The sequence below is a fragment of the Teleopsis dalmanni genome, chromosome 1 (genome assembly GCF_002237135.1).
Source record: "Teleopsis dalmanni isolate 2A chromosome 1, ASM223713v2, whole genome shotgun sequence".
NCBI lineage: Eukaryota > Metazoa > Arthropoda > Insecta > Diptera > Diopsidae > Teleopsis > Teleopsis dalmanni.
The window spans coordinates 174,475,397-174,500,745 of NC_051846.1; the positions used below are offsets into that span (position 1 = coordinate 174,475,397).

General features: G+C 30.2%; 1 protein-coding gene across 5 annotated transcripts; it reads right to left on the reverse strand.

Moving 5' to 3' along the window:
- On the reverse strand, positions 1-24,903 carry LOC119670272 (nuclear pore complex protein DDB_G0274915). Of its 5 annotated transcripts, none has more exons than XM_038080466.1 (14): positions 23,552-24,902; positions 22,630-23,418; positions 22,425-22,556; positions 22,176-22,217; positions 22,086-22,112; positions 5,426-5,830; positions 3,911-5,361; positions 3,633-3,851; positions 3,212-3,573; positions 2,578-2,972; positions 2,249-2,317; positions 1,439-1,799; positions 1,224-1,341; positions 1-1,168 (listed from the first exon to the last, which is right to left on the reverse strand). In XM_038080466.1, exons 1-14 carry the CDS (start codon positions 24,431-24,433, stop codon positions 94-96), a joined length of 6,327 nt encoding a protein of 2,108 aa, XP_037936394.1. In that variant the 5' UTR covers positions 24,434-24,902; the 3' UTR covers positions 1-93. The 5 variants fall into 5 exon arrangements, with proteins under 5 accessions (XP_037936394.1, XP_037936395.1, XP_037936398.1 ...); XM_038080467.1 differs by having other exon boundaries at positions 1,230-1,341; positions 23,552-24,901; XM_038080470.1 differs by lacking the exon at positions 3,633-3,851 and having other exon boundaries at positions 23,552-24,903.
- Positions 24,904-25,349: the final 446 nt, after the last annotated feature.

Genomic DNA, 25,349 nt, shown 5'->3' on the forward strand with positions numbered 1-25,349 from the left:
ACATTATAAACAAAAATGATAAAGAAAGCTTGATAAGAATGTATAAATATAAGAAAATAAAATAATTCATTACATTTTCGCCAGCGACATTTATCATCGACCCGAAGCAGCAGGTGATGGTGTTGAGCCAACACCAAGTCCTGTTAATGTTGGGTCTTCTTTTTTTGTTGTATGTAACACATCAACAGCCATTGGATGTGGTGGCATACCACCTAAAGATGGAGGTTTCCCACTCATTGATGACTGTGGTACTGTTAACGGTGATGGTGCTATACGATGATGAGGAGGACCTAATGGACCAACTGAAGGCGGAGGAATGGGACTTGGCTCCTTTCCTCTAAGATGTGCTGCCGATTGAACAGCATACATGCTCATAGCAGCTTTATGCCTCTCTTCATCATGTCGTAAAGCTACTTCCATTAATGGATTGTACCGCAACATTGGTCCATATGGGTCACGATAAGGATCCATGGGCCAGCCTGGTGGTGCAGGTGGTCCAAAATGTGTTAAAGGTGGACCACCTAAAGAAGGAGGCATCATTGTACGTGAAAGATGTGGTGGTGGAGGGGGAACATGTGGACCATGTCTGCTAGCCAAAAATGATGCATGATGCGCTGCGGCACTAGCTTGCGCAGCCGCTAACGAAGAATGATATCGTGGATCTGCTGCTGTAGCTCGCATCATCATGGCATCTTGTTCTTCTTTCGTTCGCGGGTGTTCCTCTTTTATTCGTATCTCACCTCCGGTGATGCTTAAATCATTTCTTAATGGTGATCTATCACGTGGCATAACATTCATTGCAGCAACTGCAGCAGCTTGAGATATTTTATTACTTTCATTAATTCTTTGTTGCTGTAACAGTCTTTCTCGTTCTAATTCTCGTCTTTCCATTTCACGGCGTTCGCGTTCTTTACGTTCACGTTCTCTCTCCCTTTCTCGTTCTCGTTCCTGCTGCTCACGTTTTAATTTTTCTTCCTTTTCTTTACGTTCACGCTCTTCACGTTCTCTTCGCTGCCTTTCACGTTCACGTTGTTCTCGTTCTCTCATTTCCCTTTCACGTTCACGTTCTTCAGCTTCTCGTCGAGCATTATCTAACGCTACATCAGGCTTCATAGGCCAACCTGGTGAACCAGTAGCTGGATGATAAGGTACACTACGTTGCAATGCACTGTAAAAAAATACATTTATAAATTCTTGATGAAATTTTATTATAAATTTCTTACGCTAACCTTCTCCACGGGTCATGCAATGTTCCTCCAAGGGGTATTTCTCGTCCAAAATGTGATAGACCAGCAAATCCAAATGGACCTACATAGCGACCAAACGGTGAAACTGCTGTCCCTAAAAATATTTTAAAAAACAAATCACCATATAATTTTAATAATAAATTTTATTAAATCTTGCTCGAAGTATACGTTAATATATTTAAGAGTCTTACCAATATGACTTGGTGGTGCTCCAATAAAACTTGTTGACAATGGTGAAGCTTCAAACGGTGATCGTCCAGGTAATGCGCTTGCATAAGCTGCAGCAGATGGAATTTCTCCTGGCCGATGTAACATATGAGGTGAAGCACTACTTAACGATAATGACGGGGATGCCTTAATACTCATAGATGGTGTTGCAGGTGGCGTTGGTCCACTACTTAAAACTGATGGTACACTACTTTGAGAACCACTGATACTACTGCTAGGACCAGGCGCCGATACACCACCATGCTTATCAGGATTTTGTTTATTTTGATGATAGTAGATCTCCCACGCAATACGCACATGCATTGCGTTCCATCGTCCCGTTTTCTAATTAAAATTAATTTGTACCATATTACATTAAAATTAATTTACTTAATATGTATGTTAATATATAATAAATAAATTGTATATATTGCTAAATACAAAACATGTGATGAGGTATAACAGTTAATGGTTTTAAAATGTTAAAATAATAAAAATAATATTACAAAAATAAGAGATTAATAAATGATCGTGTCAAAAAGGAAATGACTGCTACAAGAGTTTTCTAACGTTAAAAATGTAAAAATTAAAGAAATAGGTAAATTCTACTCTGGGATAGTTGATTACTCTTTACATCCTGATTGTAGAAAATAATTTTAATAATACAAAATATGTATAAATAATATTGATCTACGTTTCAAAATATTCTATATAATAAAATTTTAATTTAATTCAAACGAAATTACTTTAATTAATTTAAAAGAATTTGAAGAAAAAAAATGGCGGCAACGTACCGTAAATTTAGTCGACTTAGAGGAATCAAGATTCGTTGGTGGATTGGTAGAGGGCGATGATGGTAACGGCTGGATGATTGGTTTGTTGGTTGTTTGTGTAATTGGTTGTGATTATATATATTTACATTTATTTTTTTTTTTGTTTTAATGTAAAACAATACGTGATATATGATGAAAATTAACATGAAAAGGAAAAAAGTGTAAAAGGATTCAATTGGTAACTTTTAGACAATAGGGAATGAACACCTTATAGAAAATATGAATTTATGTGAATTTGTATTTGTAAATATTTTGTAAATGTGCTTTAGTCTTATTAGTTAAATACTTACTTTTGGAGCAAATGAAGTTAAATGGTTAGGAGGCATAAAAGGAGTTGGACCTCCTAGACCAGGATGTAGTAAACTAGCGGGATTATAGCCTGAATACACAGGTAAACCTATTCCAGTTCGGTAAAATGGCGATTCTACAGCAGCTATTTTAGGAATGTCCTTAAATAAAGGAGGTGCAAATATTGGCGCGGGTGCAGGTGGAGCTGTTGGAATCGCTGCAGGTATTGCAGATGGCAGCAATTGTTGGTGCTGATGTAAATGAGTATGTTGATGTTGATGATGATGTAGCTCCTGACGTAGGTATGTTGATTGAGGAGTTGGAGGAGGAACTGCTAAACCAGAACGATCCAAAAACCGGCTGTCCAATTCTCGACGCAATAAATCTGCTTGGTCGTCTATTATAAATAAATGTGTTTTAATATTTCTCTATATTTTTAATTTATAATAATACTAAAATATAATTATACTGTATATTTTAAAATCTTAATTTACGCATATAGATATATGTTTCATAACATGTGCTTAATATTTTTCTACTTTTATCGTGTCATATCTTAGATTTTTTCAATAAAAAACCTATTTTAAATTTATTTTGAAAAATTAACTAATGATTAATGATTGTCACGGGACTTACTTTTACTTGGTTGAAAAAGAGATTCTGCAGAAAATGGATGAGGAGCTGTTGGTGTAGAAGCTACAGTAACTGGTGTTGTACTTGCTGCTGTTGTCATTGACGAAGATGCAGGTGCTGTTGGTGTAATTGCAGCAGAATTACTAGCTGTCGGCGCAGCAGTTTGAGGATGCGGTAATGGTGTAGCGAAAAATGGTGGCTGAAAAGACGGTGCGGTGCTTATGGAATGTGTTGTTTGAGGAGAAACCGAATGTGACACTGTTGCTGCTACAGTCGAATTGTTAATTGGCGAAGGCGGAGTTGGCCGCGGTGCAACACTGGAAGAAGTAGCAGTCATCGTTGGCGTTGTTATTTGCCCGGATGAACTAATATATAAAATAATAATTACAAAAATTATTAAAAATATAATAAAATAATATATTACCTAGGCCAATGAGATGGTTTTGAAGGGTAGGGTAGACTAGGATTAGATGATACTGAATGAGAAGTTGCAAACGTTGTTGCTGGAAGAGATTGCGAAGGATGTAAAGATGAAACCGTACTAAAAGCTGCTGGTAAATTTGTTCCTATGGTATTTGCTATGCTAATATATGGAGTAGGTACAGGACCACTATGAGTATTAGCAGATGATGGTCGTGACATGCTATAGTATTATCGATTTTAAGGTTAATATATTACATATCTATTGTATTTTTACATTACCTAAAGTTAGGATCCCGTTCTTTATTCGGACTTTCACTTTTAGGAGATATTACCCTTTGAATCACAGACGACGAAACAGAACCTGGAATCCCTCCACTGTTGTTGTTACTGGCAGTACTAGGAGAAGCACCACGTAGCATTGTGTGTTGTGGGTGAGATAGTATATGTGACATTGAAGTCATATGTGGTCCAGAATGCGCTGACGGAATTGGAGGAGGTGGTAGGTGTGGTTGGTGTGGTTGGGGGACCATGTGGGATTGTGGAGGTGGAAGTAATTGCGGTTCTCTATTTAATGATGGAGGTGGAATACTGTTACTTAAAGTTGTGGCAACAGCAGGCATTGCACCCGATGAATTAATTGCACTGCTATTATGACTATGGCTTATAGGACTAGGTCCTTGCATTCCAACGGTCACTGATGTTTGTGGTGGTGCTGGAGGTACATGTGGTCCAACGCCGTATGGTATATGATGCATCATATGTGGTGCTGAGCCTGTTGTCGATGTAGGAGTGCTGGAAGGAACATTCGCATTTGCTGCTATAGCTGTAGTTGCAGTTGTACTAACTGGAGTTAAAGGTCGCATTCCTGCTGATTTTGTGACTGATACCATAGTAGACTCTCGATTTGTGCGTGTATCTATTGTACGCGGAGATGCACTGGGTGATGGCACTGCTGGAGGAAGATAAGGTCCATATTGAAGATTATTGTAAGGTGTATATAATGCATAATTTGCATATGGTGGTCGATAGGGAGACGAATGTATTAATAATGGAGAAATACCGTTTGGCGGCAAACCACCGCTTAAAACTCCAGTTGGAGGTGTACCTACACCAGGAGCATTAGGAATTCCTTGAGAGAAATTATGGCCAGCAGAAGTAGTAACATTATTACTAGCTACTGAAGAAGCAGTATTAGAAGCAATTTTTGGTGCGGAAGCTAATGTTGATGCTGTTGTTAGCGTAGGAGTCGCAGAAATACTTGTTACAGATGCAACCGGTTGTGCATGCGTATGTGGAGAAATACGTGCATTGTTTATATTTTGTGCGTTTGTTGGCGCAAAAGAAGGAAGGTATCCATTTACTACAGTCGGGCTAGGCCCTGTTTTATTTGAGTCCGTCGTTGGTGAAGGAGGTTCACTTGGTTTTTGCGAAGAAGTAATTATTGGTGCTGTAGTATAATTACTTGGTGGTGGTGCAGGTTGTGCTGAAGGTGGTGGTAATTTACCACTGAACCCAACAATACCACCTTGTGCAGAAGTTGTAGGCAATATTGTTCCAATACCAACTTGAGGATTAGATGTACTCGTTGGCAGTAAATTTTTAACATGAATTGGTGCATTAGGTGACGAAATAAAATGACCAGCATTCGAACTAGGTATTTTTGATCCGTAATTATCATTTGGCTGAGATAACGCTGGCGATTTAATTGAACTTCTAGGATCGTTTGAAACCTGTATAAATGGATTTTTATTTAATTAAGCTTGTTTTGTTGAAATATATACACGAAAAAAGTACCTGTGTTGCTGGTGAATATATTGGAAGATTGTTTGGTTGTACAGCGACTGCAGGTGTTTGTTGTATTGTTGGTCCCAATGGCGGTTTCTCTGCTGATGTAACCGTTGCTGTTGGTGGTGTGAAAGTTTGACTCTGTTGAGTAACCGGAGCAGTAACTGCGCCAATTTGATTATTATTGCCTTGCACCACATTTTCTTTAACCGACACACCAGCAACTGATATTGATCCAATAGAAGGTCCAATAGAAGAATTTGAAAATGATTCATTACTTTGCACTGAGGAATTTGAACCCGCTTGTTGTGGATAGTCAGAAGATTTTCGAGGCGTTGTTGGACTTGGAGTTGCATTTGAAATATGTTGAGTAGGGGTTGAAGGAAAAACAATAGGTCCTAACTTTTCAGAGCCCTAAAATAGAAGCATCCAAAAATTAGTAATATTAACAAACAAAAAAAAAACCTAATAAACATATAAAATATCTAAAACCGAAATGTATGTAATTTATCATTTTAATAATAAATTTCTACCTTTCGTATATTTTGATTAAGTTAATTTTAATATCATTATTTTAAAAATTTTATTTTCGTCAATAAGACGCTTTATATGAGCCACAGCATTTCTCTTTCTGGTAAGCATAAATACTACTTCCGCCTTATATATTGAATGGTAAAAACATTGCAGAACTGCAGTTTACATCTTTATATTCTCTGTTACAAAAGTGTCTTAATAAAAGTTTAGTTGCCGTCTCTTGTTTAGACTTAACGTTTAATGGAAGAACGGTATATTCGTAAAAAAATTCTATTAAACCCATTATTTATATATAATATATTGAAATAGTAACTATTATTATATATCCAAACATAAAATCGTCTGTATAAGCTACATCAAAAACAATAAATTAATAAGAAAATAAAAAAAATAGAGAATAAGAGATGCATTGCTTACAGATTTTTTGCACTGTAAACAAGTTCCTAACCTGCATAGTGCCTCAACATCCAAATTCATTTTTTCTGCAACTATATTATTTTTAAACTAGTTCTTAAGCTTTTGGTTTCTATATATACTTATAAAAATATATATTTAGATATTAGTTTCAGATACAACTGAGAAGAAAAACTTTAAGAAATTTTCAAACATTAAGGATCAGAAAAAAAAATCGTTAGCCTTATGTACTAATTACAACTTATTAGAAAGTAACAAAGTAATACAGTTAAGATGTTCAGATTCAAATAATAAATAATCAATTTGCTGAAAAAAAATGTATATTAACTTGCTCACAATAAACAATAACCTCAGATTCCAAAACAAAACCCAATATAATTACATTTATTAAAACATGAGTTTTCCTCTACATACGTTAACACAATGAGCCAATAGGCCTAAGTAGATTCTCTAGGGATCGCCGGTATAACCTAACCTAACCACTTATATTTGATAATTTAAATTATATTTTTTTGATGTTCATAATAACAATAATAAATTATGGTAGTGTACTATATTTTGATTGCGCAAGAATATATAAAATTTTTGTAATTAGTGTCACACAAGATATTTAATTTTTGAAAGTAATTTTACAGTGTTACAGAAGACACCTTCAATTTTAAATTATTTATTTCATTATATTTCACACACGTCCATTCAGATATAGATCACTATTTTCAGTTAATGCCGCAAAGGATGTCTTTAATGTCAAGTCATTTACTTATTTTCTTTGAAATATTTTATTAAAAAATTTTGAAAATAATGTCACAGTGCCACAGAATACATTTTGAATTTTAAATTATTTATTTCATTTTATTTTGCACATATCTATAAAAGTATGGATCCATTAAAATATAGAACACTTTCGAAAGCTAGTGTCACAGAAGATGTCTAATTATTTATTTAATGTATTTTTTACATGGCTTTAGGTTTTGGAAAATTTTCTTAAGACTGATGCACTTGATATCTAACTATCAAGACATTAATCTATTGTATTGTTAAGATCTTTAAACTGATCATTTTTTTGTTTCAATAAAGGAAAAAATTATTTATATCGATTCGGTTCTTGATTGCACTTCGGCAAAAATATAGTTTCGTTTGGTTATTGGTTTAGTTGCAGTTCGAAGCCCTAATTTTTTTATATAGTATTTAAACCTTACGTTTAGGTTAAGTTATAAAAAAGTATATTCGTTTAGTTCTGGATTTCACTTCGGCAAAAATATAGTTTCTTTTGTTTATCGGTTTAGTTGCCTTTCGAAGCCTTTATTTTTTTTTATATTATTAAAAGCTTTCGTTTAGATTAAGTTATCAAAAATTATATCCGTTCGGTTCCGAATTTCACTTTGGTCAAAATATAGTTTTCTTTCGGTTATCAGTTCGGAGCTCTGATTTTCCGCATTTCACTTTGCTCAATATATAGTTTTCTTTCGGTTATCAGTTCGGAGCCCAGATTTTTTTATTACAAGCTTAATTGTTTTTATGGAAAACACAACTTTTTAAATTATTTAAAGAAATATATTTTAATATCACCAATATTTCGACCATAACCTATAGACATCTTAAGGGTGACTATAGACTACAATCAAAATATTTGTGGCAATAAAATATATTTTTTAAATTGATTGTATTTTAAATATCACTTTGATATATTAATAAATTAATAAAGGAAGAAAAATTTCGAATTTTCTTCTTTTCTATTTGTTATATTTAGTACCTGAGAAGAGGAGTTGCATTCCGTTGGTTTTTGTTCTGCAGCACAAACTGTTGACGATAAAGTCGTTTGGATTGAACTTGAAGTTGCAGTGATTTTTTCAGTATTTGGCTCCGCGGCAGCACCATCCTGCGCGTTGCCACTAGAGGTCTCTACGCGTACTATAATTGCTATTTTGCTCGATACGCACGATGTTCCGTTGGTTTTCGAAATATAATCGAAAACACGGAAAACAATAAGTAAACAAACTATTATGAGATTAGGGACTTAATTTTATTGCGTAGAGTTTTTTATGTGAAATTGTAAAAGTTTTGTCCACATTCTTGGGTTTTAAGTTTTACACGTAAATTATTCACATTTGTTGTTTTTATTAACCAAAATTAAAAATTTTGTTTTTAATTGGTAAATTTTTTTAAATAAATCGTTGTTAAGCAGAAATATTTTTTTTTTATTTTTTATTAATTAATAATATGGCAAAAATAATATTAAATTGCAGTTTTATAAAATTTTGTTTTTTTTTTGTTTAACAAAAACATCACAGTGTGGAGTTGTTTATATACAACAACAATAGTAATATTACGTTTTATCACAAGTCGAGGGGGGGCGGCATACCCGAAGTATTTTCTTCTTGCACATTGTGTGGCATATTTATTTGTTTTTAAAATTATAATTAGTACATCACACGTTAAAAACACATCATCATTATTACATTAATACACAAGTGAGTGAGTGAGTTTTTTTTTCTTTGTTGTTGTTTTTGTTTTCACATTTACTGTACGATTAATGCGATAAGTAAGTAGTAATGAAATATTTAAATTAGTATTTGTGTTGCTCTCTGCTTTGGGTTGTTTTAAAAGTGAAAGCTGCCATCGTCAATGTTTCATCGTCAGTAAGATTTTCACGTAAAATATTTAATTTTGATTGCAAATTTTATGCTCATACCAGAGTCGAAAAATATATATGTGTGTTATATATGTTTGTATATGAGCACAAGCACAATTTAAGTATGAGTTTCCTTCAACTGCTGCTAATACTAGTGCTGGTTGGTACTGGTGCTGTTGCTGGTAAATGCATTGCTGCTTCTCGCTAGAATGCAACACTACACACAAAATTATTCAACAGACCAACATGCACGGCACACAGCATAATATCGTATCGTAAGTAACAAAATAAAATAACGTCAAACAGCGGTGCACAGCCATATCAATGGCAGCAGTTTGGCAGGCGGCTGGCATGCACTTGAAGGAGGGGTGCAATTGTAAGAAACACAAAAATAAAGTTTCGCGACGACTGGGCGCGGCCTTAGTGATGGTTTGGTGTCGTCGACCACCTTTTTATTTTACTTTACTTTACTTTTACTGTAAGCGCACATAATCACTGTACATTGCAAAGCACTTAATTAAAAACGATTACGCAGAGGACGTGGACGTGGACGTCGTCGTACATTTGCACACAGAAAATTGTCTATCAGATGGTACAGTTCGGTAAAGATATAAATAAAACAACAACAACAGCAACAACAAAAAAATTCCTTATATGCATTTAAATACCATACATATATTTATATGTATGTTTATTGTTGTATGAGTATAAATATGTTCTTCGTACACGATACGACGAAACGGTCAATGAGCCAGCTTACACTACACGTAATTAACACTGTAATCCTTACGCTTATAAATTAAGTCTAATTGATTGAGTGTGTCGAGGCATTACATTTTGGCAATAATCCACATACGAGTGAGTGAGTATACATTCAACGACTACAAAATTATATACGTATATATATATATACCAAACACACACGCGACGACATAGTAAAAAGAAGCAAATGTACATATGCACCACACTTCGTTCGGTAACAAATAAAACGACTGACTATTCAGCGACCAATCTACTGTCCGTAAAACTAAATGACAACGTTACTATATCGACATCGGATGAACACAACAACAGCAACAACAACAAAAATATAAGCAAAATTAAAAGCGTTTCTGATGACAAAAATCGCTACAATTTGCAAAACGAAATTCTTCGGTTTCGTCTCTTTATACTGCCACTGCCACTGCCACTCTACCTATGCCTCTGACACTACAATGCACTGCACACATAACACAACACAACACAACAAAACAGGCCAGCACAACTTTTTAAAATCTACATTAAGAGCAGCAGGAGGAGGTGTTGGGCGGCTGGCTGAGTGAACAGATTTGTTTCGATATTCAAAACGCGTATTTATGCAAATATTTGCTAAAAACGATTCCGGCAAACGTTTATTCTGTTGCTACTACTAGTTTACTATAGTTATATATAAATATATATATGTGTGTTTGTAATAAATTACTAGTAGTCTGGTACATTTTGAATTGTCTAAATGCATACAATCTCATAACTTTCGGTACTCAAAAACAATTGCAATATGAAAAATATTGCAAAACAATATAAGAAGCATATAACAAAAATGAAAAAAAAAAACACGGACACGGATACGGCGACTATGACGACGACGACAACGACAACACAATAATAACTACTAATTCTAGCACACGCTACGCGCTTTCATTCTTCCACTCTCCACAACGTCTTAAAGCGCTCTAACCTGTGTAAATCGTCAAAATACTCAACAAGCGCGCATCAGACCAGACCCAATCAGAAAAAAAAACAACAAAAAGCACAAAAAATAAACAATAAACAGCTGCTGATTTTTGCTCAGAGCACAAAAGACCGCAAATTAATTGTACTGTGCAATTCCACCAACCAACCATACAAACATCCACCATATCTGTTTGGTTGGTAAGTTGTTACTCGCACTGCACACATACACACACATATATATATGAACTGAGAGAGATTTTATGTTTATAAAACAACTGCACAGCACTATTTATTTTGATTATTTATTTCTGTTGCCAAATATTTTATGTGCTCTGTAGTGTTGTGTTAATGTGCAAAATGTTTACTAACTATTTTGATAATATTAAATTTTGCAACATATGAATATAAACATAATAATATAATAAAAATATATATATTTAATTTGTTTTATATAAATAAAACAAAGATGTTTAAAAAAATTTTAAATTGAACTTTATAAAATAAATTATTACATTAAAACAATAATAATTAATAATTATGCATAAAATAAAAATGACCAAATGCATATAATTTTACCCTCACGACGAGTGCTCTCCCGCGCTCTGCCATATTAACATGGGGTATTACATGGCATACAAAAGCGCATGTAAATTACACATCCCTGACAAACATTAAAATAGAAATGTACATATTGCTTTTAATTTAAAAATAGAAATGCTAAAGCAAAAAAAAAAACAAAACAAGACGCTTAAACGATTACACTGCGAAGAAAGAGATTTACAAGAAAAAATAAGTAAAAAAAAATAAAAACAAAACACAATAAGTAAATAAATAAAGAAATACGTGCTACGTTTCCAGAGAATGTATCATCTTTCAGTGCATCACGTATACTAACAAGTTTAGGCTACATATACATATATACAAGTGCATATATTTCGTTCCACATACCTCATCGGAAACCATATACCCCCTCTAACAACCTATTGTAACCATTAAACAGTTTTCATTGGGAACAGCTTTTATTGAGTAAGCAAAGTAACTCTGAATTTTTGATGGCAAAAGCAAAAACCTACGAAACAACAATATATTTACATACATACAAACATATTTACATATGTATGTATATATTTATTTATATATGTTAATTTGAGCCAACAATATGCAAGTGCTTAACTTGAGCGCTCCGCTCCATCACATCATTCACGTCAGTGTAATGCTGCTAATAGTCACTGTGTAATAGTAATAATGCGCGTAATTTAATAAATCGTAAAAGCTACTTGAATGAAACATGATTACAATTTATGATATACCAATATTGATGATGATAATGAAAATAATGTTAATGATAATTACAAGAATGATAATGATGATGCTGCCCAAAGCTTATGCGTACCAATGTGAGTGGCAGAAGATGCGAATAAGCATGTTTATGTACTGGCAAGCAATACGAATGAGTATTAAAAATCTTGTTGATTTGCTTGATACTATGTTCATTATTGAAATGTCAGTTGTACTCCTATGTTGTCTGCAGCTATAATCTCATGATATGCTGTTGAATAAGAATGAATTTTATTTGGGGGGGTCGAAAAAAAGCACAAAAGTATTGGCAAGTAAATAATGCTGTGTTGAATTGCATTTCTTTACTCATGCGCATGAATTTCAGGAGCATTTCTCTCCTATTTTTTTTTCTCTTATTACGTTAATTTTAATTTTGAACCGGTCAGCCTTATCGGTGGTTTCCATATAATCGGTGAACAACTATTATTTAAAATTTATTTAAGTATCGGAATACCTGCCACATAGACAGGTATTTGTTTACATTTAACAATTTAAAATAGTTTTTAATTAAAAAATTATAATCACGATATTTAATTATTTCAAAAAAATTGAAATATCAATATAAATGGTATTTATTGTAATTGAACAAAATTTATTATAATAAATGGCAAATATACATTGTAATAGACGCATTGGTTGCATTAAATGGCATTTATTACAATCATCAAAAAATTACAGATTACTAATAGCACTTTTAATTTTGCTATTGAATTATCAAAACAATTGCAATATCACTATAAACGGCATTTATTGATATACACAAAATTTATTATAATAAATGTCATGTATTATAATAAACGAATTTATTGCATTGTGGGAGTTACTACAATAAATGATGTTTATTACAATAAACGTTTTACAAACAACAACGTATTTATTACGATATTTATTAAAATAAACGAAATTTATCATAATAAACGACATTTATTACAATAAATGACATTTCTTACAATAGACGTTATTTATTACAGTAAACAATATCGATTAAAAGTCAATGAACGAGACCACACATAAATCTGAAAAATCCATAGTGATATCAGTTAAGGATCCTTTAAAACTAATTAATGAACGTACAAATCACTTAGAAAATTTGCAGAGATAGTTCACCCCAATATCAGGAACGAAGTTCATACTCTCAATGGTGATACCTTTACTCAATTCTAATCTCGTTTTTAAGTGAGTCAGAAATATGAGATGTTTCAAAATTTCTTCAATATCCGAATTGAAGGGACATATATATATATACATATATGTATAATGCTTACGTTACTGTTTGTAAGATTTATCTTATATCTTATAAGGTATATTCGACACAGCTAATATTATTTAGCTTATATAATATTTGAAGGAACTATGTCATTTACTTCATCAATGTTTGAATTTGTTCTAGTTTATGTATGAAATATTTAAAAATTCTATATTATACTGGCGTGAATGATTTAAGAAGTGAAATTTTGTACTTTGAATTTTTAGTTTCAGATTAAATTAACTTTATTTGAGAACATGTTTTAAACTTTTCTGTAAACTATTTTTAGCAGCTATTTTTGGTCCGCATTTATCAAATATATCAAACATGGATTTCTACGATCGAACCTTTTCGCGAAAAGTTTTTATGCATACAGAATCTCATTGATCTTACTTGCATTTGTCATAAACAATTATACATTGCACTATATTATTTCTATTTTTTTTCTAATCAAAGTAGGTATAAGTCTATATATAACAAAATATATCAAATCCTTGCAAATAGTTACGGATTGTTTTTTTATACTTCATTTTTTTCTATCAAATTATTTTAAATAAAGTGCTCGAAAACATTACTTTTTATTATGTGCTTAGATTACCATATTACTATACACATGTTGGACTTTGGACTATAGCGCACAAAAGTAAAACATCAACTTTTTAATGTACTGCAATTGGGAACTTTATGAACTTTCATAAACAATGAAAAAACTAAAACTATATATTGAGATTGATAAATATAACCAAGTTACTCTGTAGCGCACAATAAGCTTAAAAATCGAATAGTTTAAGGGATCAAACGTTATGTATACTTGATTATTGTTACTTTTCAACATAATACGAGTAGCAACATGAAGTAAATGTATGCCGAACAAATAAGCAATGACATACTACGAGTATTGACTCTGAAAGTAAAACAAATTTGGAGGTTCAAATGAATTGTAATAATACTGTCAACTATCGAAATGGTAAACAAAAGGCTTTCAAAAAAATCTATTTTCATACTGGAGCTTTCGAACAACTTATTACAATTAATAATGGTTATTAAACGTTATTAAGAAATATGTGGCATCGCACATGTTTACTGAAAAGGAAAACTATGAATACAGTTCTAAACGGGAATAATATAGATAGACTATACTCTATTAACAGTATGAATAATCTGATGTTTCTATCCGGACTTTTGTGAATACTTGCAGCATTAACCACAAAGATGTAAGACTTACATAATACAATTATTATAATAAAAATAATTTTATTAAAAATCATTAACAAGCTAATAATTACGATTATAATCATCATTCTATGATATTACAATAGCTAGGAAATAAAGACCTTTGTCTGTTCATTATGTTTATAATTATATTTATAACAGTTAATTAATAGTTAAACAAAACTGTATTTGCTGGCAGTTTTCCTGAAGGGAGATTTAAACCTGCGCTACAATATCAATAAAATACACAGGTTTGTCTGAGGGGACAAAATATCGTCTGTATGACATGGGATGAAACTTCCTTACTTTACTCTAGGACAGAAGAAAGATTCTCTTGAACAAGGACAATGCTGAATTTTATTTAAAAAACTAAATGACTTATATATGGTTTTGGTTAGTTAGAGGTAAAATATTTTCTACGGTCTCAGCCCTACGTTCCGCCCCATTGGGTATCTATGGTGACTATATTAGGTAAAAATAATACTAAAATAAAATTTTTATAAATATAAATTTGAGTTCATAGTTTTCCTTAATCTATTAATGAAAATAAAAGTTGTATAGCAATATTCTACAATTTAATACAGCAATTATATATAATAGAAAAAACAAAAATTCTCGTATTACATTGGAATGTAGGATATTTCAGAGAAAATATTCTTATCCATAAACACATATCGCATAGTCAAAAATTTGCCATACTTGCTGTCTGCGAACAGGGCTATGAATGTTGTACGTATGTTGGAATGTATACTATTTCGTTCATTTACCTTTCGATTTGCAATTTACACGTCTTAAGCGGCGACTCAGTAAACTTAATGCTGAGTTACCACATGTGAGACTGGTTTAAAAAACAAAATAAAAAAATATGTATGATGTACAGAAAACTCCCGCTTAAAAAACATTTCAAACTCAGTTTTTTTGTTTATGATTTATTATTTCAAATTCGCAGTTTTTTAGATAAGTAAAAACCGAAATTTATTTTTTTTTGTGACTATATTATTTTATTTAAAAATAATTGAACGTAGAAAAAACATTTGTCGATTACAAAGTAATATGTTGTAATACTGTTATCAAAATAATTGATAAAAAAATACATCAAAAATGTTAATTTTTTAATCCTTTGACTTAACAAAAAATATCGAAATATATTAACAACAAATGTGACATAAGCAAAAACAATGGAGTTGTTCATTTTCAATATTAGCCCATATACAGAGTATAAAAAAGGCTACACGAAAAAAACCTCTACTTCAAAACCTCGATCTGAATGTATCTCAATAGAAAACAATTCAACGAATTTTTTTAAATCTGTTAATATAGCGTAAATAATTGCATAGATGGTATTGGACGATGGTCACAGACTATGTTTGTACTCAATAGGTGACGGTAGTGTATCAAAATATATAAAAAAAAATGCTTTATATTTAGCGATGGCACGTCTCGATTTTATAAAATCAAGTAATGATAATTTGATGGGGGAGTCAACATCGTCAGCACACTGATCACTGAGGTCTTTATACCTTTTAGAAAAAATTGAAGAATCACAAATGAAATTTGTTAATATATTTAATAATGAAAAAGAAAATATGTATTATTGACACAAAAAAAGGGCCCAAAAGAAATAACATTGTTATCATACTAGAAACAGTTCATTGATAGAAAATGTAAAGAAAAATGTATGCAATAAACAGTAGTGTAGCACAATGGACCTATAGGCCTAAGTGGATCCCCTTGAGATCGCCGGTATAACCTAAAAGCATAGTGGACGTTTAGGAATTTGAAGAATTCATCCAGCAACAAACAGAGTTGATAAAATATTAAGGATTAATATTGATAAACAAGATGTATTGAAAAAGAAGTAGATGATTAATGATCAGTTCGTTTAGAAGATATAAAAACTAAGCTTTAGATGTAATTTTTTTACTAGCAAACAGATCAACATAGTGCAGAAAGCATACAAAACATTTAAAATAAGAATAATAATAAACATAATTACTCATAATAAGCGTATTAATAATAGTGCAACTCTTATAGTGTATAAAATGCATTTCAATAAATAGTAAATAAAATAGAATATAATTATAATTATCCACATATGATATGATGTTATAAACTATTTAAAATAAAAAATATAAAAAAATGTAAATATAATAATTATATTTAGAATACATTATATAAAAACTTATATTAACTCATTTTTATTTACAAGGAAAGTTTTTCAATTGATCACTTAAGTGTGATAAATTATAAGAGACAAATACATTTCCTAATCTAAACAAATTTTTAAAAAAAAATTAATTGTAAGTAATTAAATTAATTTATGCTCATTTCAATTAATAATGTAAACATTTTCTTATAACAAATATTAGAGTCTGTTTTATAAGTGGACCAATAAGACAGATAAGTATAAAAGTATATAATAGAATTTAAAATTCGGTGGGGTCAATATCATCCTTTATCATAAATATTATATATATAAAAACTGGTGTATATATACTTAATATTATGCAAAATTAGTTCATTCAATCAATATAAACTTAATGTTTACTTATAAATAGAATTGTTGATCCTCTGTATGAATAAATTTTAACATTTTGACAGTTATTTATACATTATTACTATTACGGTAATCTTAACATAAAATACTAAGATTCACATACGCCAAAGGATCGTACGGATACCAGAAACTTTTTTAGAAAGATTTATAATGATCAATGTTTTGCAAAAAAAGGGTTTGCGATAAATTATAAAAGTATTTACTTTATTGCTTTCTTCACCATGGAATAATTAATAATAATAAAAAGTAAACATTACACCTTGAGATGAATAATAAATTATTTGTTTTAAAATAATCAGTAAAGATTTACAAATATATAATTGGGTAGTGTAACTCCAGTTATAAATAATGATAATTTCAAATAATAATAATTTCAAGCAATTAAAAAATAATTAACAAAACATATGTTAAAGGTAATATAAATTTTTTAAAATTATTATTATTAGTTGTGCAAAAAATATAAATACAGATTTATCTCTACATATTATGAATCACTTAGTATCGTTAAAGAACTGTATGGTCAACTAAAGATTTTATTCGAATAATATTCAAAATATTTGGCAATAAATGAATAACATCAAAACGATAGAAAGTTTTAGAGATGTCAACGGTATTAGTTTGGAGATAATGATGCTAAAATGTAACCGGTATAAGTTCGCAAATACGAATTTTATTGCAAATGATGATGTCAAAAAGTGCCTAGAAGTATAACAAATATCAGCAAATGAACCTTAGAAATTTTGAGAGCTATAACGGATGTATTTTTGTACATGAGAGAACCAAAAAGTTTTAGAGAATACTAGTTTGCAAATAATTTTGTTTTCATATGACGCTGCGAGTATTTTAATACAAACTTCAGAGGTTGCTAATAAGATTGTTTTTAATATTTTGTACTCAAATTGTTTCATATTGTTAACTTATGTATTGTAATAATATTAACAAACTTTATCAATATTTATATATTAGGTTACCTAGTAAATTCTTGGGAAAAATCAAATTTGATCGTTAATATAAAAATGATAACGCATATATTCATATAACAAATTAGGATACGGATCTTTGAAAATCAAACTTGAGAATACAGATACAGATGACGATATATTAATTATTGAAAATGATTTACAGTTTCGGATGTAGACATACCGAAATATTAAATATAGATGTAGACATAAAAAAATATTCCTTAATATTATTTGAAATATATTTGTAACTGTTAAAAGGAAACAAAATAATACTGAAAAACTGTTGTATTTAAAATTTAAACATAAACATAACAATGCAATTATATTCTTTTGACTTTGCTTATATTACCGAGATCACTCTGTACTTGTATAAGCACAAAACACAGCGTTGAGATGTATAGGCATTTAATGTTTGTGTATGTATTTGGAGAGTATATAATAGTGCTTTGATAAGTGGCTAGCTAAAATACTTGAGATACGTTTTCTTAGAATAGCAAAAAAAGACTAGCTTAATATGGAAAGCTACATAAAAGAAATATTAGGCAATTATACGAAAAATTTATATGTTTCCTTACGCTGCATAGTGTTTTTATTTGAATACACTTTAGCAGCAAACGAAAACTTCAACAAAATATTTATGAAATATAGCATACTATTAGCATACTAATTTGTAGATATAAAAATAATTCTAAAATTGTAAGAATGTTAAAAAAATCTCAACGTCATTTATCTGTAGTCGTACATTGAAAATATTACACTGCTTACGAAATGTACTTTCAAACTGAATTTATATCTAGTATAAAGTAAACTAAATTCACTTTAATTACACAAACAGTTAATTTTGCTCAAATGTACACAATAAAATAATATAAAGTCAAAGTGCATACTAGCAGCACCAAAACCGCGACATAGTCAACTAATAGCACCGAGAGAAATAACGAAAAAAAATTTCTGTTGCAAATATTTTAATATAAAAGACCTCATTTTTTTAAAAGATAATCTCTCATTTAATTAATAAATTCTATAGAATAAAAATATGAAAGTCTCAAAAAAGAAAATCCCAGTAAAATACATTATGTAAGATTCAAATTATTTTGATTAAATATATATTTTTTATAAGCTAGTGCAAATTAGATTTACAAAACAGATTTGAGGTCTCAGTGGAGCAAAATAATAGACCTCCAAAGATTCTTTTACTGAAATAACTTTAAGAAATATTTTAATATAACTATCTTCGTTAATTAAATACTTAAAATATATAATGTGAATTTGGCATTTTCATGGCACATATACTTATAATTTAATGAAATAAGAAATTCTTCGACTAATTCTTTTCCAAATTCATATATATATATTGGACCAACATATAAAATTGAAACTAAAATACTTGAAATTTATTTATTAATTTATAAATTTATTAAATTTGGTCAAACTACACTGAAAACTGAAAAGGTTTAAAAGTCATATTCAAAAGTCAAAAGTCATATTATATGACGACTTACAATTTTTTGTTACTAATTAATATATTCATATATACTGCACCGCCAAATAAAATCAAAATTATTAAGTTATAACGGCGATAGTATGAATTAACTATGGTCTGTTATCCCATGGTGTCCACATTTAAAAGTCACAGCACTTGGCACTCATTTTAAACCTTGGATAAAACTTAATATACCCTTCAAAGTTAGGTCTTAAAGCTGACTAATATCCTCCAGAAACTATTTCATTGTTTAATCTACAATGTACAAGTGACAAAGTTGATGTAAAATAGTTTTTAGTCTTTCTCATATCTGTGGCTAGACTTATTGAAGAAACTGTTGAGTCACCTAAGATAGTTTACTGATCAATAGTGAACCACTAGTAACACTACATTAATAACTGATATATCTACATTAAACGATATAACTAATAAACAAAAATAATGCTTCAGCTGTCGATTTGCTTATGAAAAGGAATAAATTCTACTGCGATTTTTATGAAGTTACTTTAATACTTTTCTACTATATAATTTCCAGCGTTCATTTATTATTAAGTTATCTTTACATACATAAGACATTGTATTTTATGGTAGAGAGATTGCATATATCTAACAAATCTGTTTAAAAATGGTCAGAATATAAAATTTTTGATAGTGAATTTAAATACAATTCAGGGTAAAGTATACAGGCTAAAGTATACAGCTATATCGGTCAAACAAGATATCTTTAAACTGCTAAAAATATATTAAATGGAGACTCAATAAACTCCAAGTAAAATGAAGCTGTGACGTTGTAGTAAAAGCTGTGACAACTGGCATTTCGAGAGAAAGTCAGAATGTCTGGAATGGGAGCTTAGATCACAGGCGATGCCGTAAAAAATGTGACAAGAATTCTTATCTCCTTGCAGACAGAGACGGAAGATTATAAGATGTCATATTAATATGTTTTATATTTAATTTATTTTATTCTTATAGAACTATATTGAATAACGAAATTCAATTAAAAGCAAATGGTTGATTTTTATTGTTATGCTAATAAAATTTATGGCCTCGATTTTTACAAACTTTTATTTATTTTACTTTAAAATTTAATTAAAATTCTATTATATTACAATGTATATTCATATATTTCAAAGTTAATATATTAAATTAATATGTTACAGTAGTAAACAATAAATTACTTGAAGCTATCATTATCACCTCTCTTTAATTAGTTAAAAATGGAAATATTAATATGTAATAACTCTTAAAAACACTTAGAATTTAAGTATTCAATTAAGTTCAAGTTTATATATATATATTTTTTAAACAACCATAAGTTTGTTGTACTAATAAAAAGAAAAATATGTTTCAAATATTAAATATTTATTGGAATTTAATTACTCAAAAATTAAGTAGACTTGAAACCTGAACTTTTTATGAATTATAAACTTGAATAAACAATATAGCTAAATAAAGCAAATATTTAGTAAAAACCCAATACAATACAGAACCGAAAAATTTGACGTTTATATATAAAATTGGAATGTTTGAGTGTTTTAATTTTGGTATTGGAATCACATATGTCAAACATTTGCAACAGTAAAATTCTTAAAATGGCTAAAAATTTTAGTAAAATATTGCATATTTATAAATATATTATATAAGATCGGTCGAAATCAAGGATTTCCTATACTTTGCATATGCAGAAAAATTGGACAATTTAGTTTAGTTTCAAGAACTAGTTAAACACATTATTTTCATATAATGAACTACTTAGGTATTTTAGTTCAATAGCTTTAATACTTTGCGTAATGTATTGCTATACCAGAACTTGTTTAATGCTTGAAAAATTCAACAAAAACGCTGAAATTTTATTCATACTCAGCAAGTTTTCCGACGCAAGAAAACTGTCATCGCCATCGCAATTGCTTGTAGCAACCATGGCAGAGGACTTCTACGCGTGACTACGCGTCCATTGGTGTATTTCGAATACTAAATCAAGACTATCGAAACGAAAAATACAAAAATAATTAAAATATCCATTGAAGCATATTGAACCCAAAGTTTGGTAATACTGAAACAGAACTATGAAAATGAAAAACAAATATAAAAATATAAAAAATAGTTTACTCAACATTTGTAATTTTATATTTCATTGTTGCGACCTTCAATCTTTTTTTATTTGCTTTTCATTCTGATTTTGCTATTTTATTAACATTATTTTTAAACTTGTCAAGAATATAACTGTCCAACTTCTGCACTTTTACTTAAAATTAACTAGTGAACTACACTGAAAGAAAATAATAAGCTAATTCATTATAACATTCAATAAATGTTATAAATTATTGAAGTAGAATAAATTGCACAGTTGAAAAATCATACAAATTTTAAGCACATATATTATCTTCATTAAAAAGTCAATGAAATTATAAAAAGTACTCCAAGTAATCCATAATTTGTATCATTTTATAATAGTAGCTTCAATAGTAGCTAATCATCAATAATTGTAATTATATTCAACTAAGAGTCAAAAGTAATAAAAGCTTTTTTTCCAAATACCTCAATATAATTTTAAAAATAAGTTATTTGTAAAACATACCTTAATCTCATCATTTCCACTATCACACTGTAAGAATTAATATAAAATTAGTAATATTTATACATGCTTAATACAATAGCGATTACGTACGATATTAAATCCTTTGCCCGCAGTACTACATCTTACACCGCTCTGCAATTAAAAAACATTATATTGTTACAAATAATATAAATAAATAAATAAAAAAAATAATTCATATATAATATTTACATTTGAAATAGTTTACATTTTAACTACATTTGAACATAATAAATTGTTTTTGATTAAAAAAGGTAATTTAGAAATTAATTTCAATATTTAAAAACCATTATCATTAAAAATCAAACATTTTTGTCTTACATCAGTTAGACGATCCTTTAACTCATCCTTATGGTGTATACTTTGCACTGGGACTGAATTTATATTTCTCAAATCTGGTACTATTGCTTCACTGTTGCTCATTTTAACATCATGTGCTTGTGTATTAGGTTTCTACAAAAAATAAATAAATAATTTACATTTATATTATATTATGATATACTTCAATAACGATGTGATGACTTACATTAACTGCATAACTAGCGAAGTTCTTTGAGCCTATCGTATCAATGGCAGTTATTTTAGAGCTTTTTGCAGTATCCGGTATTACAGGTCGGATGCTTTCTACAATTGAATTAATAGAATTCAGTTGAGAATTACTTGATATACCTAAACTATTTCGTTCTTGCGGTAATGCATTTGAAATTGTAACTGGTACAGAATTTGTTACATTATTTTCTATTCCAGTAACATTTATAGAATTTTCAGTTGGGTTTAAACATTCTGTACTACTTGTTAGAGCGGAAGAACTAGTAGATCCTGGCCTTCTACATATATCAACTGACTGCATGACGGTATTACCGTTATCACCATTATTTGTGCTATTATTTTCCGTTAAAGTTACATTTTTACTTAAATTATTTTCAATGGGTACAGATCCAACAATAGAACTGCCATTGTGGTTAGTAATTGTTGCATTTGAATTACTTATATGATTATTAACATTACTGCTCATATTAGTATTTTGATTTGAGTTTGTCAAATTACTATTGTTATTATACTGGCTTTTCCAATTGATTCCAATTGAATCCGTTTCCATCGCTTGTGGTGTATTGCTATTGTTCATATTTCCCAAACGTACATTGTTTTCTTTCACATTATTGTTAATGGGACCACCTAAATTTCTTATTGGATGTGGTTGGCCTGTATCAATGATCTTTGGCATTTTAGTCTCTTCAATGCTATATGTGCATGTCAGTTCTTCCAGTGCCGATAAACGTTTCTCTTTGCGTTTTTGTCCCAGCTTAATTGCAAACTATAAAATTCATTATAAAAATAATTATTTTTGTTTTAATATAGAAAGGATTTAATATATTAACTACCCAAATATATCTAGAGTAATTAATTTGTGTAATAAGCAAAATTTTGATATTATAAAATATACTCACTTCTAAGTCTTCGTATGTTTTAAATTCAAGTATTGCAAAGCCGTCAATTATTTCTTCTTCTAACACTGGTGAACGTGGCAATTTCCTCCGTACAGGGGGTGGAGGACGTGGTGGAGGTTTATCACGTGGCAGAAGTAATGTTGACGATGATGATGTAGACAGAAGATCTTCATCAAGTGACTCACCTTCACTATCACTTGGCGAAGCCATTAAACCTGAATGGCATTCTGGAGAGTGGGGAGGATTTAGAAGTAATGAAGCAATACTGTCTGTTGGAGGTAAAACATTATTGCTGCCATTACTACTACTCGTAAAGTTTCCATTGGAATTGTTGCTATCCTCGCCCATGCTTCCAGCGCTATTGGCGTGATATAGCAGCCCAGTGGCTGTGGTGGTAGTGGTGCAGCGGTTATCACGTTCTGCCTGCAGACGCTGAGCACGTTCACGGCGTCGTTTTTGCTGCCGTTGCTGCTTAGCGTTCAGGCTTAAATTGTTGCTGTTACTACCGCCATTACCACCACCACCAATGTGACCATTGGTTTGCGTTGATTCAGTTGAACCTGTAACAGCCGCAGCTGCCGCCGCTGCTGCTGCTGCTGCTGCCGCTGAAGCTGCAACTATTGAAAGTTCTGTGTCAGAATCAAAATCAGTAGCTGGTGGCGGAGGTAATTGTTGCGAGTGTTGTGCATTATTGAAAAACGTGCTGTTGTTATCACTTCCTACCATTGAACTACTAACAGGCATACTCAAATGAGTTCCATTACTGATATTCAACTGTGGAGTGGGAGGCGGAAGATTCAAATGTTCACTTACTACTTGCTGTGACGAAGATTGTGTATGTATTGGACGTGATCCAGGTGATTTTAATTCATGTGAATCCATAATTTATTATAAAAGAAGCTAAGACTTCCTAATATACTAGAATCATTTTTTTTAATTGTTCCATTATTTCACTAGCAGTTTTAAACTATAAAGCAATGCTGTTGATACACTAGTGCAAAATCGATGAATTTTACGACGTTGCACACAACAAACATAACACGTTTCAACTAATAAATTTTTTTATATTTATATATAATATTAATTTTTAAATTATTTCACTTATAATTCACTTTTTATTTAATTTATTTGTGAAGCACTCCTCCATCATTTTTAGTTTTTGCTTTTCTCTGCTCTCCTTGTGGCAGATCAATCGCCTTGTGACCAATTCGTCAAAAGTTCTTAATTCCTTATTTATTTTTTCACACATTTAATCGATGTATCTATATTTTCCGACATAAAAAATCTCACTTATATTCACATTAAATATTTAATAGTTAAAAACTTTTATACAAGATATATCAGAAAATTCATAATTTTCGTTTAGTCTTGTTGGTTTTTGGTTTATTAATATTTTTCATTTTCTTTGATATTCCACTTTTGTATTTCTACATGTTTTTCGTACTATCTCTTTTTGTTTTAAACAAAATTATTTTTTCTAATTTATTTCGAAAATTATATAGCTGTTTCACTTACACAATAATAATATGTAATGGAATAGACAAAAACATGGAAGCCGGTGTGAGAAGTAGGTTGAAAATTGTAAAAATATTTACGGGCGCAATGTTTGAACAAATTTCAGCTATTATCATTAGTTTACAAGATTTTTATAGAATTTATACTTATTTGCAATATCAATAACACATTTTTTCTTAATTGATTAGGATATATTGTTAATATTGAAATTACAAATAAATATTACAAAATTTTAAAATTAATTTATTATTTATTTTAAAATATACTCAAAAACATGATAAAA